General features: G+C 41.1%; 1 protein-coding gene across 3 annotated transcripts in view; it reads left to right on the forward strand.

Moving 5' to 3' along the window:
- LOC111865424 (BMP-binding endothelial regulator protein) overlaps nucleotides 1-18,161 on the forward strand; it is a 165,671-nt gene extending 147,510 nt beyond the window's left edge. For all 3 annotated transcript variants that reach the window (XM_023853451.2, XM_033751825.1, XM_033751824.1), the window contains 5 exons: nucleotides 7,539-7,981; nucleotides 9,558-9,717; nucleotides 10,286-10,473; nucleotides 11,528-11,994; nucleotides 13,648-18,161. In XM_023853451.2, coding sequence (XP_023709219.1) covers nucleotides 7,539-7,981; nucleotides 9,558-9,717; nucleotides 10,286-10,473; nucleotides 11,528-11,994; nucleotides 13,648-13,846 — 1,457 coding nt within the window. In that variant the 3' untranslated portion in view covers nucleotides 13,847-18,161. The remainder of the gene's footprint in view (nucleotides 1-7,538; nucleotides 7,982-9,557; nucleotides 9,718-10,285; nucleotides 10,474-11,527; nucleotides 11,995-13,647) is intronic.
- Nucleotides 18,162-19,478: the final 1,317 nt, after the last annotated feature.

Raw genomic sequence — 19,478 nt, forward strand, 5'->3', positions numbered from 1 at the left:
GCGGGTGATACATATAGTTACCGCTGTGCTGTAGATGGTTAAGTTGCGCTGCAGTTATTCAAGCTTCTTTTTTCCCTTCATAATTCATCTCCTCGTTCTTGTAATTTCTTTTTGTTTCATAATACACCTTTTTTTTGCACCTTGAAGGTATGCAAGAAATATGCACGTTGAACGTCACCAATTTTAATGAGTTTATACGTCGTTATGAGGATACAAAGAGCACCGTCAGTACGGTGTATAACCAGCTCTTTTGAGCTTAATATTGCGACCTGGCTCTTTTTGTTAACGAATTGGCAACAGGTAATGCGCACCGTCTGGAGGAAGCTGATGTCAAATTGAATTCAATACAGAATTATATACTGTGCGAAATTATGTTGGGCGTGTGCCCTTCTGGTCTCTGTCTACCCGACCCGTAATTTTGTTCCTATGATCATGTCTGGAATTGGACGAGCTTGTAGGATGTTTGTTTGTTTTTTATATCGCAGAGAGATTGCTGAATTTCGGTTATCTCGAAATCATAAAATTTTACTTACTACAGACTCTGCTGAGCCAGTCGAATCCAATGCATACTCTCATAACATATTTCTTTACGTTCTGTTTTAATATTATCGTTTTTGCCGAAGCGCCCCATATGATATGTTCCTATCAGCCGAACTTCTCTGTAAAGTGGCTAGCTCCCTTGGTTCGTATCTACGGGTTTTGCGTTCATAACTCGGCCCGAAAACCGGTTATTCTAAGCGAGACGTGGTTTCCCATGGTCTCTTCATGCAGTTAGTGGGATGGTACTTCAGAAATTGGCCACGGCCGCTTCCTTCAATATTGTATCCAAGCCTTTCATTGATCATCTTACCATTCAATGGTATATGATTTGAGATGCTGACAGTGCCTCAGCGGTTCTCAGCTTTCGAACACTGACAGCACTTGCTATATTCGTTTCTTTGTTTTGCATCACATTAGATTTGATATATACAGATTTGAAATAAAATTACGTGTAATGTTTTAAATAATGTAATTTCTTGTCAAAAAATATGGAATTATCGTAAAACAGAAAGCTCCTCAAGTGTTGTTAGAAATACCAATTTGAGAAATTTATGCAAATCCATAGTTTATTTTAAGTGACTATCCGTGTCTTCAAAACCTCGGGACCCACTTGGCTGAAGCTCGCGGTATACCGGTTGAGAACCACTGGTATAAACAAATTGTATATTTCGATCTGTAACTTTCCGCGTGGCGTCTTGGCGTTACATACCTCTAGTCCCATGGAAACAAACGGGTCTTGAACTCGGATCTACTAAGTGGGTGGTCTGTTCATGTGAGATGTAACTTTATGGTCCCGCTGAAACGCGAATGGTCAACCCTGGGTCACAAAAATCGGTATATTAGTTGTATATGTGTGTGGTCGCTGGTCAGAACTGCCGCCAAGTCAAACAATCAGTGAGGTAATGTTTACCCCCTCCACCCTGCCCAACCCCCTGTGGTTTCACCATGTAACATCTTTGGAGAGGCTCGTCCGAGAATACCCCCCGGCTCTCCGCAAGTAAAAGCTACGATCCTGCTTGGTAATTTATTATATTGTGCTTGATTTCTCTGTTACCAGACCTCGGCAATTGTTTCGTCTCTCCGATTACATTCCAGGGTTCGCTGTGTGATTTATGGTCCAGTAACTATTGATTCTGATACTCAGTTCCAAACCCGTAATCATTAGAACTCTGTGAGCATTGATAAACTTCGTCTGTAACATCGCTGAGCGTTACGTCACGCCGTCAGTAGGCGTAGGAAACCTTACAGAAATAAAAGTCCCACGAGATCTACGGTATGGGGATTTTGGATCATGCCATATATGCACTGGGCACAAAATGTTTCTTTTCGAAACATTTTTCGACTAAATACTGGGTTAGAACGCCGTATAGTTCGGTAGAAGTTCACTGACGTTTTAAGGAACATACCCCCTTATCTTCAGGGTCAAAGAATAAGCCAAGCAAGAAACCAACAGTAAGCAGTCAGTACAATTGTGAGACCCTCTGATATTAAGATTATGGTCTCGATTGTGACATCGTGGTCTTATAGGCAGATGCCGATGTTTCGGAGAAGTGTGGTGCCTCCATCTTCAGGGTTGAAGTATATTAGTTCAGAAACTGAGTCAGCCATATAGGGTGGTCATGGAACCCAAGAAGATGGGGCAATGAAGGGATTCCGCCACGAGCCAGCGGAAAAATGGCAGTAAACGACCCTCTGAAGATGGAGGCAGAATGTTCCTTAGAAACATTGGTATCCAGCTACAAGACTGGACGGTGTCACAACTCAGAAGATCTCAGTCTTGACATGAAAACCCCCGAAAGTGTGTGTTCAACACGACATCCCAGTATTACAATTTTGGTTCCCATGGTACGTTGAAAATAGAATTGAGTAACTTTCTTATGATGACGCAACAATCCATGTCGCAGTGTGATGGTGCTGCAGACGCAGTATAGTGATGGAGTGACTGTAGGCGGCGTTTGGATTGGTACTTGATTTACTGGACATTTTAACACAATTCGCGACACCAGTGTCCAGAGTCACATCTTCACTAACCGTTGCTTGGTAGCGGCTTGCAACGGCGGAAGTTCCCCCTCTGGGTTCTCGAACGATCCCCGTATCCAGCTACCAGCTTCTCATAGCAACAGCTCACAACGACTGAACTCTTGCGGTCAGCTAACCCACCCACTCACTAACTCAGTCACTCACCAACCGACTCCATCCCACTCACTGATTACCTGACCTCACTGAAGTCAAAGTAAAGAGTCATAGTTTTTTTATTGCTAGTGGGGTGGGACTAAGTCCCTTGTACTGCGGCCACTTCTGGCCTATTGTACCAGCCCCAGATGATAGGTGAGGGTGATTGTGGAGCAATTGGTGGAATGAAGATTGGCAGGGGAAACCGAAGTACATGGAGAAAACCTGCCCCAGCGCCACTTTGTCCACCACAAATCCCACTTGGACTACTTGGAAGGACTACTTACAGGACACTGTCACCTCAAAGGACACCTCATTAAACTTTGGATGAGCAGCAAATATTTGTATATCACATTTGAAAAGGGTTGTAACTGTTTAAGAATCGATAAATTTAAATCTCTATTGTGGAGGGGGGAAGGTTTGTTGCTCATCCAATGACAGGATTTTATGATTACAATTCTTTTTTTTAAATCATATCTTCTTTTCCTGCCCAGCATAGATGATGGTTGGTCGATGTGGCCTTGGGCGTACTGCGCGTTTGGGGAGTTTCAATCATCCTGTTACCTGTAAAGAGATCTTACAGCTGATTATCTTGAAAACAGGGATAAGGGACGCAGATGTTTATCACAGGTGGGATCGTGGTGTCCTAGTGCCTGAATCTGACTGTTTTCGCTGGTTACCGACTTCTGGTACAATGTCCTCGCTAACCTCTTGAAATTACTTTTTATTGAAGACATTTCCCTCTGTTCGTGTAAGGTTGCAATTGGTGTTACCCTCGGTAATTTTGTTATTATCCTGAGGAATTTATTTTTAAATGTCTGTAATTTATTTATGTAAGTGTCGGCAGCATAGCCCCATGCGGGGGAGGCATATGACAATATGGAACGGAGGAGTGATTTATAAATTACCAACCCTAAATTAATGTCAGTGGTGGAGGATTTATTTAATATAGGGTAGTTGCCTCAGTCTGTAATTAGCTTTCCTCAAAATACAGGATATGTGGGTACGGTAGGTTAATTTTGAGTCAAGTGTAACACCAAGATACTTTGTTTCCTTAGTCCAAGATATGGTTTCGTTAAAAATCTTTACTTGATGCGTACTGCAGCGATAATGTCGCAGTCGATTATAAAAGAGTGTAATTGTGCACTTTCCGGAACCACGGTTCTAAAAGGCCTATGACAGAGTTTAACTTCCTGATTGCTATATCTATGCTGCCTGGCCGAACACTAATATTCGTGCCGTTAGCATAGACTGACGTGGCTATGTTAGAGCCATTTTCAGTTGATGGAATGTCATTGATATAAATACTGAAGAGTGTGGGTCCAAGTAAGCTGCCCTGAGGGACTCCGGCCTGAATGGGGCGTAGGTTTGAAAAAGAGTTTTTGTGCATTACAAGAAAGAATCGATTCTAGAGGTAGTTATGTATTATATGAATGAAGTGAGGTGGAATTTTGACCGCAATGAGTTTAGCAATCAACCCGGTGTTCCAGACCTTGTCGAATGCTCGTTCAATATCCAAGAATAAGGTTACTGTAGCTTTGTTATTGTTGAAACCGTGCGTAATGCGTTCCACGTTTCATAACAACGCATGTGTTGTGGAGAGACCTCTTTTAAAACCGTATTGGTCATTTCTAATAGCTTGCAGCTTCATAAGTTCGAAGTTTAGTCTTTTTATAATGAGTTTCTCAAAAAGTTTACCTAAAGAATTTAGGAGGCTTATTGGTCTATAATTTATTGGGGACGTGAGGTCTTTGCCTGGTTTCGGAAGCATAATAATTTTTGCCTCTTTCCATTGTGGGGGAACCTAATTTAGGGCAAGTCATCTATTACACAGTTTCGCAATAAATTTGAAAACAAACCGCGGCAGATGCTGAAGTATTAAATTCTGTATCCCGACAGGCCCTGCTGCTTTGCGTGGTTTGAGGTGGTGGACAATCTAAGCAACTTCAGAATGATTTGTACTCCTCATCCGGTCTGTCAGTGGCTGTGTAAGGAAGTCATTCACAACCTGTTCGGTGCTGACTGTAAAAGTACGATCAGCATCCAAATTGGTAGTGAAAATTTGTTCGAAGTTATCGGCAAATGCGTTTATTTTTTCCTGGGTTTCGGTCACAGTTTTCCCATTAATGATAAGGGGCGGGATGTTAGTATTTGTGTTTGTTAAACTTTTAGTTATCCTCCAGGTGTCTCCCATGTTATTAGTGTCCAGTCCTTGTAAAGTTTTCTGCCAGGTGTTCGATAATTGTTCTTTTATTGCCGAATCTATTTGCTCTTTTAAAGAATTAATGAGAGGGCGAAGAGTAATATCACGGGTTCTTTGCCATTGCGTCTGAAGCCCCGTTCCTCTTTTGAATGAGCACACGAGTGGAGGCTGCAATTGGCACTGATTTGAAAGTTTTCCTTTTTAACGGTACAGCATAGAGAGTGGCTCTATTGAGGGTGTCTGTAAGGTGCTTAACCGCTACATCAATCTCGCTCTTTGAGCATTTCCCCTCTAGGCACTGAGTATTCAGATTGTTTGTTAAGTAATTTTGAACAACTTCCCAGTTAGCTTCCCTGTAGATAAAATTTGGTTTAATTTCGTCCAGTTCTAATAGCCCACGTATTGTCAATAAGACGGGGTTGTGATCAAATGTGGAGCTGCTACCTAGGGTGCGTACGGAGTGTCTTGACAGTAAGTTACTGAGGATGGCAAAGTCAAGGATTTACGCCCCTGCAGGAAATGCGTAGGCTGTGACGGAGCGGAAATTTATGTAATTATTTTTATAATAATGATACAAAATGGATTATCCAGCTGCATTATTCTGCCTAGCGCGCCATGTTACGTGCTTGGCGTTGAAATCGCCTGCAAGTATTACTTTGTGCTCGGTTCCAATGAGGAGTTTTACTCGTAAGTATTATTTTTCCTGACGGATTGTAGACCGAAATTAATACTATGGATTCCTGATTAATGTTGTGTTGAATAGCTGTAGCTTCCATATGTTGCAAGTGAGGAAGTAGAATTTCGGAGTGTTTGGAATCCTGACGTATTAGAATGGCTGATTTAGCCTGTCAGACCTGTATGTTATGTAGTTCGGACACTTATTAGTGCTATCGGTATGTTATTGACATCCAAGTAATTTATAAACTCGTATTTTTTCGATTTACTGTCCCTACAATTCCAGAATAAGCTGTCGGCGTGAGAGAAGGATTTACCCATTATGTGGAGGACCCAGGAGGTTGACTAGGAAGTTACTGAAAATGACCGTGAGGGCGCTCTCATTTGGGTGTTGCATAAATTGCAAGAGCATGAATGACATTGTTTGCAGAAGGCACTGAAAGGAAAGTTTGGGTTGAAAGCCCGAACACAATTGACACATTCCCTAGATTGATGTTCGGTGTATGAGTTACCTAGTCTCTGTTTGGGCGGCTGATGGCCGTGCTGATGCACACTATCTGCCGACTGCAATAAATTTTGGTCAGAAGAATTGTAACTGTTTTCCTCACGCGGGTGTATTGAGCCTTGTTGCTGACATTAGTTTGTCCCTTTGTTCTAGTCAACTTGAGGGCGGGGGGTTGTGGCAATTGTGAACTAGAATAATTCAGAGGCTTGCTCCAAGCATTTCCGGGACTCATAGGCGGATAGTCGTGGAGGGTTTTAGAGGGAGGATTTTGCGGATGGATAGATTGAAATGAACTTCGCGCTCTGCCCATATTAGCAGGCTGGTGATTATTCAACGTTTCAGTCTGAGATTTATTTCTCATCTCCTTTTCCATGAGTTTCCGAAAATAGGGGCAACCTCTGTACTTGGAGCCGTGATCTCCGATTTTGCACAGAGCGCACGTGGGCACAAAGTTCGGTTCTAAACGTTTTTCACATTGCCACGAGCAGTGTTCCTCTGCACAGTGGGCACAAGCCGGAGGGGCCTGACAGTTTGTCTCCACGTGAAAGAATTGCTGACACCGTACGCACTCATGTGGCACAGCGCGTCCCTTATAAGGCTCCACAGTGATTCCGATGTAACAGGTGGGATAACTGCGAAATTTTCTGGCTCTGTGGAACGTTATCTAGCTCAATTATGTGCATGGGCAGAGGGGTTTTGTCTCTCGACGTGGTCATTGGGATGACGTTTTGAACTGCCAGCCCAAGGGCAGGTAATTCATCCCGAATGGCTTTAGGAGGGGTGGTATGAGGGATGCCTTTGATAACCATCCTGTACGGCTTGGAATCGTTGTGTTTAATCAGGTTAAATGGAACTTTATTTTCTTTTAAAAACCGGAATATTCGCAAGGTACCTTCGGTACCTGTCCTGAGCCAGATGAGTCCAGTCCAGCAGCGGGAAATTTTAACTTCGGTACTGAGGTCAGAGTTACTACATATGTATATTATGGCCGCTCCATAGCTCAGGCGGTTAGTCGCTGACTTCTCACCGCGGCATCCCGGGTTCGAGCCTGGCTCTGGTCATGTGGGATTTGTGGTGGACAAAGTGGCGCTGGGGCAGGTTTTCTCCGAGTACTTCGGTTTCCCTTGCCAATCTTCATTCCACCAATTGCTCCATAATCACCATCATATCATCTGGAGCTGGTACAGTAGGCCAGTACTGGCCGCAGTACCAAGCGGACACAGTCTCACCACACTAATAACAACAACAACAACAACAACAACAATAATAATAATAATAATAATAATAATAATAATAATAATAAATACATACATTACTTCATGAACGTCTTAAGGCTTTCTTGTTTCCCTGAAAAGTGACGTTTAGTGCCTTGTCCCTGTTTGCCGTAGCACCGCGGAATTACTTTCACCATTCCTAACACATGCTTCTGTTGTCTACACGCAGGTTGCCGTATCAACGGGCAACTGGTGACAGAAAACAGAGACGTGGGAATCCCCGAAGATCCATGCCTCAAGTGCCGCTGTAAGGCCGGGTGGATCACGTGCTCAAAGCAGGCGTGTCCAGTCTTGCATTGCCCGCAGAAGAACATTTCCCGCGTCCCGGGAGAGTGCTGTAAGCAGTGCGTCGGGAGTAGGTACCTGATGGAACCGCCCAAAGGCGGGTGTCTTCTCGGTTTCCAGGTGCACCTAGCAGGCAAGGCGTTTCGGCTCGACCATTGTACCCAGTGCTCCTGCCTCAACGCTACGTCCATATGCCGCAGGAAAGCATGCCCAGTTCTGGAATGTGCGCCAGAGAGGCAGGTGTCGACACCTGGTGACTGCTGTCCGCATTGCCCACCCATTCTGGAGAGCACTACAACATGCACTATTGGTGGCCGCACATACGAGGCTAGTATCTCCATGTAAAGGTAAAATAGCGTATGGGGGAGTGATGTAAAGCTCCACACGTTTTTAATCTTGGTGCTAGGTGGAGGGGAGCGATTAGATTTTCGCTTCGGACTCTCTATCCCCTGTATACACGGTGTGTCCAGGATCCGTTAGGACTCTTTTTTTTTTTTTTTTGCCCTGCAATGCCATCTGTTTTCTAGTTGCGGCGTTAAAATTCATGAAGTTTCAGCCGTGGCTGCCTATAATTTCAAAGCGCAAGCGTCGCTGCATCATGTGTTCTGACCTTGAACGTAACAGTACTGTTATGACGCTCATCGAAAAAGGGCGGTTGAAGAGAGAACCAATATCAAATTTTGTTTGAAGTTAGGCAAAACAGCCGGAGAAGCGTACGAAATGATGAAAAGTGTGTACGGTAGTGATTGTTTGAGTCGCTCGAACATTTTTCAATGGTATGCTGCATTTCGTGACGGCAGGGAAGACATTGAAGACGCTCCACGTGCATCAAAGACGAGAACAAGTCGCACTAAGAAAATGTGAAAAAAGTGACCGAAATCCTTGCATCAGACAGATGTGTTTCTGCAAAACTCATCGAGGAGCTTTTGGGAATACTAAATATTAAATCATTCTCAAGTGCATTTAAAGTTTCCCCTTTCTTCTGAATGAGTAATACTTCCATTGTTTGGTCTGTGCTGGACACAGGGCACACATACAGTACAATAGACAAAACAGTTGATGCAGATGCCAAGATTGAACCCAAAACTGGGCACTGTTGCTTCCTTCCTCATCCTGTCCGATTCATTGTTCACTGATGGGCAAGTTTTTTCAGATGTTAACATTTGTGAAGTGCATTGTCTTTTGGGATATAATGCCGTGTAGTCCACTGAAAGTCAACCAGTCTTTTCGACAAATATTGCCTGCATCTTCAGGCTTGAAGAATAAGCTGAGCAAGACATAAGTAACGTGTCTGTTCAAGAGGTACCTGGCACAGATATCCTGACTGAAATTTTTTGCGATTTTTTGCTCAGTCCCTGCAGACATATACTGGGATAATACTTAATATTATTCCATGACTGCTTCCTTGTACATCCTTTTAGATCATTTATTCCCTATTATCCAGTCATTCAATGCTATCAAGACTTTCTTTCTTAACCATATAGTCAATGCAGAGAAATATAAAGGAAAACTTTTCATTGGTGTATCAGGTGATCACTAAAGAGAACTCTTCCATCACCTGTTCTAAACACAAGGTTGGTAAAGACCTTTGTCATCACTTCTTTTTTAATCACATAGACTTCATCATTCCTTTTCTTCAAACGTGTGCTCACAGTGCTCTCCCTATCATGTCTTCACCACCACCACCCACCTCCCACTGTAAGATCTACATAAGGGCTTACAATACCCCCCCACCAATGATGATGGCAGCTGCATTTGCGAAAACATTGGGAATCCTTCAACAGTCTAAGCGGCTTATTCCCAGTAGCCAAAGTCATACCTCAGACTGCGTGGTGTCACATCCCAGAAGACCATAATGTGTCCTGGGGAATTCGAGTAATGGGGTTCCCTTTCTCCTAGGTAGGATGGCGAGTCATGGGAGTTGGACCCCTGCAAGACGTGTGTGTGCCAGCAAGGACAGGTTCGGTGTGCCATGCAGATGTGCCCACAGAAGAACATGGTGTGCCCCAGCAACTACAAGATGGTACAGCGACCTGGAGAATGCTGCCCACGCTGTGTCGAGAGTGAGTATGCCTGCATATACTTGGAGAAAGGATTTGCTACTAAACTGGAGCTGAGTCTGTGAACCAGCAACAGTGAATATGCCATATTACAATCACATTTTTCTTCCCACTTTTTATTTAAAGTGAAAGTAGCAAACAAATTGTGAAACCATCCACTGAGATATAACTATTCATACATAAACCTGCGACATATAGTGAACCCTGTGAAGCATGTATGTAATCTGAATAATATATACAGATCCAGTCCGAACCTCGCAGGAAACATATAATGTCTCTGCTACAAAGACCAACCGGTTAATTCTGTTTATGGAAATAATCGCTGTTTACTGTTAGAATCACTCAGAATACATAAATATATTGTGAAGAAAAGTGCAGGAGATTTGTATGCTAAAACAGGTTGTACATACGGTTACCACTGTGCTTTATAGGGTTAAGTTAATATTGCTACAAATCCTAATAAGCCAATTGCAAGTATAGCAAAATTTATTCCTAAGGCTTCATAAATAACTTCTCTCGATTTCCTGCTGTATGAGTGTGTGCAGTATCTGGTGTCCCACATGTGTTACAGGTGATGGGATATGTACAGTCTTTGGTGACCCACATTATCGTACCTTTGATGGCAAGTTCTACAGCTTCCAAGGATCATGCAAATATCAGCTGGCGGCCGATTGTCTGGGGCACACCTTCTCCATCCGTGTTACTAATGATGCTAGGGGTACAAGAACATCATCATGGACAAAAACTGTGGCCATCAAGGTATGAAGAAAGCTGTAGTTGAGCCAGAGTGGTCCAGAGTGTCAATCTGATGATTCTCTAAGTACTTGGGTACCACTGTGGCAAGTCTCTTGAAGACATGACTGTAAAACATAAGGTTCTTATAGCACATTTCTTGTGTGACCTCTGAAGTACCCACCAATGTGTGCATTTCTTGAGATGTTTGTTGTTTGATTCTACATTTAAATGTGTAAAGCTAACATCATATAATGAGAATTGCTTCATATCATTATTTATACCCATTTCTTTCCAACCTGGAACTGCACACCAGATAATTCTGCCACTTTTATTTTACATCTGCACCCAGGGATATGAATATGAGATAACTTCAGTTGTCAAGAGAGTTGACGGTTTCTGTATTATGTGTGTGGTCAGTTTTATTATTTAGACTATATTACAGTGATCCATACCAAGAATATAGTCCCCCAGTGCTGCAGGGCTAGTGCCCTGGTTTTAACTCAGGATTTGTGTTGAAGAAATATAACATTTGGCCAGGTGAGCAGTGCACATGAAATGTTAATGTAACACATGACAGTTAAAGGTTAATGACAGTTATAAAGTGGGATGTGAGGTACTGTCACTGGTGACTGTCAAGACCAATGTGTTGTGGGATGTGATGTTCTGTAGTCCTGGTTCTTTCTGGTTGTTTCCTTGGCTTACTCTCCAGCCCTGAAGATGGAGCCAGTAACATGTTAGTGAACTTCTAATGGTCTTTGTGTGTGTCTCTTCGTTTGTTTCACAATATTGTTAGTGTCTCAGTCTGTGTAGTGTCAAATGTTAAGGTGACTGACACATAATAAATTGGAATGTATTTGGAAGCAAGCAGTCATGTGATTGAGGTAAGATCTTGGTATCTACCTGGACATACTGCGAGAAATAGTGAAAAGAAATAGTCAGGGTAGTTGGTATCCCAGTCAGGATTTTAAACAAGCACCTCCTGAACACAAGTGTAGAGAATTAGACTTTGCTGACCTGCTGGGTTCATACATGATGGATGTTCTGACAATGATGCAAATAATTTTTCCCCCTCCCACAGGTGGGTGAAGTGAAGATCAACCTGGGCCAAAAGATGCGCCTTAAAGTAAATGGCCACAAAGTGACTGCACCATACAGACTGGAAGGAAAAGCCACTATCAACAAGACAGAAGACAGTCTGATAGTTGAGACACATATCGGTGTCAAAGTGCTCTGGGACGGTAGCAGTTTCCTGGAAGTGTCAGCACCGGCATCATACAAGGGTCGTCTCTGTGGTCTCTGTGGTAACTTTAACTTGGCAGCACGTGATGATTTCACAACACGCCGAGGACGTTTGGTGTTGGATCCTGATAAATTTGGCACATCGTGGAGAGTCGGTGGGAAGCGTGCTTGTGCTCGCCCGGACGGACAGAGCCAGTGCCAGCATCAAGGATCTCACAAGAGTATGGAGAACATCCGGCACTGTGGCCCCCTGCAGACTGTGTTCTCTGCATGTCACAAGACACTCAACTTCATGACTTACTTGCAGTAAGTGTAGAAAGAGTCATGGTATTAGTTATCTGGTAAATAATTAGCATAAGCAAGGCAGCATTTGTCACTTTGTTGTTATGTGATTCTCTTGGAAAGTGAATGCAAAACTAGGCTCCCATAGGTACAGTGGGACCAGATGATGGTTGCAATAATTGACAGAGTTCCAGTCTCAATTATAATGCTGAACTCTGCCAGATAGACGTTTATGGTGTTATTACACTTATTCTGTCAATCTGTCCATCCAGAACTTTTGAGGTTCATCATGGAGTTATAATATGTAAGAGTGGGTGAATGGAAAGGCTAGCTGCAGAAATTGTAGCTGGAAATGGGAAATGTCAAATTTTCCTGTTGATTTTCAACAGGCATTTCGTTGGTATTTATAAAAATGTATTTTTTCTAGCTTTTATTTCCCTTTTCCCACTTCAAACCTGATAGAGAACATGTAAGGTAAAGTTGTCCCTGTGCTTAACTAATTAAACACTATGCCATGAATGCGTATGGGAGAGTGGATGTATAGATCCACATTTTCTTGACCTCAGCAGTAGGTGGAGGTGAGTGGTCAGCTTCACACCCCTGCCAGTTTACCCTTAGGGAAAGTGCCCCCAGTACCCATTGGATAGGAGGGACCTCAGGGCTGGTCTGGACGACATGGAGATAAGAAAATTCTTGGCCCTACTGGTACTTGAACTCAGACCCCTCGGTTGTCCAGCCCATAGCCAGTCACTTTACTGACTATGCTCTCCCAGCTCCTGATAGAGAATATGTAAAGATATTACATTTATGCTGTCCTGTTGCCAATATGTGCAGCATCCATGGTTCTTGAAGTGTGTGCAGGTATTGTGTTAGGGTTCCTGGCTTCAATCCTCATTTCCCCCCACAACACCAGCAACTACGAAGAGTACTCTTGTGGGCTGTAACAACGTGTAGTTCCATACAGTTCCACCAACACTACTGCCACCTGCTTCTTGCTGGTTTATTGCTTGGCTTACTCTTCAGTCCTGAAGATGGAGATGACACATTCCTCTAAAACACTTGTACTTATACCAGCCTACTTGGCGTTACAACCCAGAAGATTGTATTCTTCATGAATATTGTTTCTTTAAGGTTTTAGCTTCTATACTGTGATATTGACGATCCTGTATTAGCTCGAATACTACTACTTAGAGAAGAGGAGTGGTCTTATTTTCAGATCCTTAAGAATACGTAAATACAAATGAGATGGTTATGACGAGTTCTGTTTGCTAATTCTAATGATGTTTGCAAAAATCCTTAGAATTATATTTAAGGTATTAAATTTTCAGTTTATAATTTCTTAATAGTATAATTTTTACTTCTGTTTGTGTAGAACCCTCAGAATTAAATGACCAGTTCAATTTTATCCACACACACACACACACACACACACCACCCCCACTCATGAACTTGGAGATTACCTTGTATAAGCAATGTGCACAAAACTTTGACTGGAATGCCTGAAGGGAAGAGACCACTTGGAAGACCTAGGCATGGATGAGAGGATAATATTAAAATGTACCTTAAAAGAAGGGATGCGAGGATGTGGACTGAATTGATCGGGTATAAAGAATACATGTTGAGACTGTTTGTCCCAGTAAGGATCGCTGATTTCTGATCCTGTTCACTGTGTTACAGGTCATGTATTCTCGATATGTGTGAATGTCCTTTGCGACGCTGTTACTGTGAATCATTCACTGCATATGCCCATGAGTGCATGAGGTTGGGAGTACAGCTACCAGACTGGAGGGCGGCAACAGGTTGTCCTAGTGCTTGGACAGAACACAAGGGGCATGCAGTTCCCCGCAACAGGCCGCCACCACCCAGACTGCACTAGTCTCCTTTTGTCCGCACCAGAAGCACAGCAACTAGTCAGTCAGTATCTCTGAGCAGTCACCACAGAATTCACTTTTCTGCCTTAATTTCATTCATACATTAGTATAATTTTGATCCATCTTGAATCACATTCTTTAGAGACAAAACGGGATACGTGTTTAGGGAGACAGTACATAACATTGTGTCAGTTAAAATTATACTTCAAAATATTTCTAAACTCTGTTGTCTGTGGAAATGCTGTGAAGTGGGGGAGAGGGAGTGAAATTGTTTTCTTAGAAATCTGGTGTTGATTCTTCTCTGGAATCTGCAGACTGTGCATGTGAGCACTGTTCTAAACACTTTGGAAGTACATGCTCACTTGTTAGCTCACATCAGCAATGATTGAAAATTTTCATTTAGTCACATTTGTGAAGAGATTCAGTACTTTACCCATTGCCAAATCATTTACTAAAGCCTGAAATATATTTAAAATCTCAGGCATACATGAAATCTTTTGACTGAAAAGCTTAGAAGTATCAGTTTTGTCTTTACTCCATTGTTAGGTATCACACATCTTGAAATCTTTAGTAATAAAAGGAAAATATTTCTCTCTCCTGCAGTAATCAAGATAATTCTTGTTCAATTGAAGACATAAAATATAAGTTCCAGGTGATTTCTCAGAGATCCTACATATGGGTTGGCATTACTTGCCAACAACAGTTGGCACTACATGCCAGCAACAGATTTTTAGAAAATGTAAGTCCTTTATTGTATATTATTACAATTTCATAGTAGCATGCTTGGATGTGCAGTAAAATAACAGACATGCGCCAAATTCACACCATCATAATTTTTAAATCAGAACTGTTATTTTAAGAAACACGCAAAAGCTGAAATTGATACTCACTGTCTACGCGCAAACAGTGTAGCGCTACATTCCTGTGTTCTCGTAGAATTAAATATTTCATTTTACATCTGCAGATGTATTCAATTTATAACTTTTAAACAGGTCAGACACCTCATCTGATACAGTTTTGAGCTGGGTTTGAATACACTGCTTTCCAGAAATCACGAGATTGTCCATAATGACTGTATCATGTTGCTTTCTTCTATCAGTATTGTGCTGCTTTCCCATGTCACTCGTTTGTGTGGTTTGATTGTGTGAGTAGACTCAGGTCTTGTTGGGAAGAAAATATAATATGAAATGAAAAACATGTGATAATGTTCAAGACAGACTTGTATAGTGCATTGTCTGATAATGTCAGATCTGTGAAGAATTATTTTAATGTTAAGTTAATAGTTAAGCGAACAAATTATAAATCTCAAAGAGTGTAAATATTTCTTTAAGTATTATGTACTTAGGCTTATTTTAAAATGTACCTATAGTTAGTTCGCTAGTAACATACAAGGGAAATAGATTGTGAAATTTTATTTTAATGAATGAGCTCAGTATGAATTTTTATGGTTGAAAGTGAAATTGGTAGCTGAGGTAACAGACATTGCTTGTACCAAAGATGATGCTACACCCACTGAGAGCAAAACAAGCAGAGTTACATTGAGACTGTGGTCTTCTGCGATGTGACCCCCCATGTAGTTTGATAGGTAGTACCATGGTCAGAGCTGGTGCAACAGCATGCGCAAATGAAATGGGAACTGGAACCAGCATGATTTTAGGTGTTGCACATTTTATGTAGCTTCAATTCCCATCCCATTTTTTAAACGAAAACTGATTTATACTATTCTTTTGTTCAAATTGTGACCATTAACTGTGAGCAGTGTAAACATGTTATGCAATCTAAATTTAAATTGAACTGTTTAATGAATTAACAACAGCAGCTGCAGATGTCACCGCATCTGAAGTTTCGTGTCATCAATTGTGATGATATTCTGAGGAAGTTAATGTTGTCGCATGGGGTGATATTTGGGCTTTCATTGGTCCATACCATGGAACCTTTTGCATCCATCTTCAGGATATTTCTCTCATGAAGGCGGAGGCTGCAGATTCCTGTGAAACATTGATTCCTATCTATCAGGCAACATGTTGTCACTCCCAGAAGTCTGTGTAATCTTGATACCACTGTCAGAACCTGAACTCTTGCAGAGGTGTGTTGCATTATTTATTATTGCCATTATTCTCTCAGATGCTTTCTCATGAAGTAAATAACATAAATTAAGATTATTCTGTGCATTATTTAATGTAGTGTTTTGCTGTCATATTTAAAATGCATAGTTCTACTTACATGTGAGCTGTATGGACATCTTAGTTACTGAGATTGGTGGTTGATCATAAGAGCAAGTGAGCAGTGAGCCCCCTAATGAAATATCAGGCATGGGGCAACCCCACCCCCATCCCCTAAACTTAGTAAATTATATGTGGAAAACAAAATTTGTTATTCCAGTATTAAAATTCCCATACCAGTGTATATTGTCATGTGATAGGAATGAAATAAATTTACTGCCATGATACCATACTGTGATTTTACCTGCTAAGCCAGCCTTTTTTTTCCCCCCCATGAAAACTGGCTTTTGAACTTCCTACATTCAAAATGGAAACGTTAGAGAACAGGTGACAACAAGTGACAGTTACTGTATGTTTGCATTGTACACCCACATTTTCTGTGCCTTTGAATGACAGCTGTGGGAACTGACATATACAGCAGCCCATCACTTCACAGGACTGGAACTGCTGCCCACTGAACTTCAGCCCATCACCTGGCAGGGCTTAGAGTGGATGTGTTGAAAGAGAACAATGACAGCTGTGTAGAGTACAAGCAAGGATATGCAAAGTCAGAGTCACATTGCGACTGACGGTCAGTCAGTTTGTCTGTCTTGGTGTTGAGCCCCATATGGGGTTTATGACAAGATAATTTATCTTGTTTGAAGGTTTCTGTCCTGTCCATGTGGGGCACCGTCTCTGAGAGGATGGGTCTGTCATTTATCAGAGTCACAGTCTGTAGTATTAAGTCTGTATACAATATATACAATTTCTGTATACAGTATATACAGGGCCTCTGTCATTCAAGGCTCAGTACAGCAGATTATGCCCTGTTTTTAGGAGCTTGCACTGCAATGGCAGTCTAGTCACTTGAACAGTCATATGCTTGAGCGCCGCCAAAGTTTAAGCCTCTTCTAGTTTACAAGGATATGGTTCCTGCCATCTAGCAAAAATGTAGAGCTGCGAGGTTGGAATTTCAGTGGTTATATTGCAAGAGTGTAGTACAGTTACCACTGAAGTTCAAACATTTACTTGCACCTCTGACCATACAGTCTCATGCCCATCCTTGAATCAGTCTTGCTGTTGCAGGTTACCATTATATTAGAAGTATAGTTTAAATTTTAAAAAGTAATTTTAAGTATCAGCTGTAAGTTGATAAGGGTGAATTTCAGCTTGACAACACAGTACTTTCAGCGTAATATCAGATCACTGAGAGAATTTGTAATGACATGGTACATTGATGTACATGAAAGGATTAAACTTCTGTAGAACTAATATCACATACTTTTATTGCAGAAAATGTTTCATAAGTTTTGTACTTTTTCTTTTATTTTACACACATTGAGTGATAGGAAAACAGTGTTTTAGTATGGTGTAGTCTTTATATGTGTATCTGTATATAAGTATAATTATGTGTGTTTCCATAATTACAGTTTTACTTAACTGTTTATAGGGTGAATGTTGTTTTGTAGAAAGGAAATCAGTAGTTTGATTCACTCTAAATGAGAATTCCATATGTTTTATTTTTTTGAGCACGTGTTTTTCTTTATTAGCCCTTTCACTGCTACATTATGATGGTCTCCTAAATGCTGAATTATTTTCTGCAGTTTGCTGCACTTTCAGTATGTGTAGTATCATCCATATGTTTTGGTTCACGATCATTGAAAGAAACGTCTGAATTCAGAGTTGAATTGATATTGAATTTAAAATGGTTAAGGTTTAATTCTAGATCCATATATTGCATGCTGTGAAGAAAACCCAGAACTGGAGCATGTAATTTAATGTGAAGCATTCCTGCCATAATAATATTGAAGTAATACTCAAAAGAGGAACATTTTATGTTGAGTCTAACATTGATATTTGTAGGTAAAATAGACATCACATTAGCTAGTAAAATATATGCTGGGGTAAAAAAATATTTGCTCAGTTCACCATTTAGACAAAACTTTGGCTTATAAGACATTTCTCCACAATACAGCATGTGTCTCCCCATGCCACTGCAGTTGTTCCACACCAACTTACCACCACATAATGTACAGGACATACAAAATATTGTCCATTGTAGAATATATACAAGATGTCATTTGCTGTTTCAGCATGTGTGGAGACAAAAAAAAAAGAAGTAGAAGGAAGTATTAAATAAGCATTTTTCAGTGAATCTGCCTTGATAGTCACACGAACAAACTAGTGATTTACTGAGCGTGTGATATGGGCATAGATGTAATTTGTATATTCTACATGTTTACTTTCAACGTCCATTTTTTCTCTTGTACGAAATAAGTCTCAACATACATATGTATCATGGTCCTTGATCTCTGTATTTTTTCTTTTGCAGTACAAAAGTTCAAGCATAATACAGGTGTTGTACACATGCATATAAATGTAGCATCTGAACATATTCTTCTGGGGGAACAGGTGTAAACTATTCTCTCTGAGTTTTTCTTTCAATGAATCACAGCAATGTTTCACACTGCCAGATATTTATCTAAGGGTCTGCTGAAATCATTGTCTCTTTGTTCTGAAGTTCTGGGCATTTGTGTACAGATTAACTCTCGTGCCCCATGCTAGGATTGTACCTATTCATTCAGTAATACTTCCACAAAAGCTGAATTCTGAACTTACATTATAAACACAAATAGAATATAACAAATAAGATTGATGATAACGGTATATTTTGACCCATGCTACTCTAAAGTTTCTCTGCATTTGAGTGACACCTGTACAAGAAATGGCATTATGTGTACAGTGGGAACACCCCATCACTTGATGGTACTGGGACTGGCATGTGGTAAACTTTGGCATGTTAGGTGACAGGATTGGTAATGAATGGGGTATATAAAATCCTGTTGAGTATTGTATGATGCGTTAGGAGAGGCGAATGATTTTTTGGATGCAAAAATTTTAGATTTGTCTAAACTGAATGAAGTGTTTGTGAAAATGATTTGGATGAGGAATCACTCTTGTAGGTTATGACACCATGTACTCTGGTAGGTTGGTACCAACATTCTGGATAAATATACTTCCTCCACCTTCAGCATTAACTCAGTCCTGAAGATGGATGCAGTGTGTTCCTCCAAAATATCAGTACCCATTAGTCAATACAGGTATCAAATCAGAGGAGACCATTAACCATAAGAATAAGTCTTCTTTCTTGCCTGTTGCCAGTACATCTCATCCAACTTACAGGGACCTCTCAGGCCTGAAGAAATAATCATAGTCATTGTAGGAACTACCCAACACACTGTACTTGTAAATGAGGTTATATAAATGACATGCCATTGTTCTGCTGCTAGGGATCAGAGATTTCAAAGCTTTCATAATAAGTAGTACCTGCCCTTCAGTAATCAAAATGATTTTTTTTTTCAATTGAACATATAAAATGTAAGTTCTTGATGACTTCTCAGAGGTCCTACACATAGGCTGGCATTACTTGCCAACT

The sequence above is a fragment of the Cryptotermes secundus genome, unplaced genomic scaffold (genome assembly GCF_002891405.2).
Source record: "Cryptotermes secundus unplaced genomic scaffold, Csec_1.0 scaffold343, whole genome shotgun sequence".
Classification (NCBI taxonomy): domain Eukaryota; kingdom Metazoa; phylum Arthropoda; class Insecta; order Blattodea; family Kalotermitidae; genus Cryptotermes; species Cryptotermes secundus.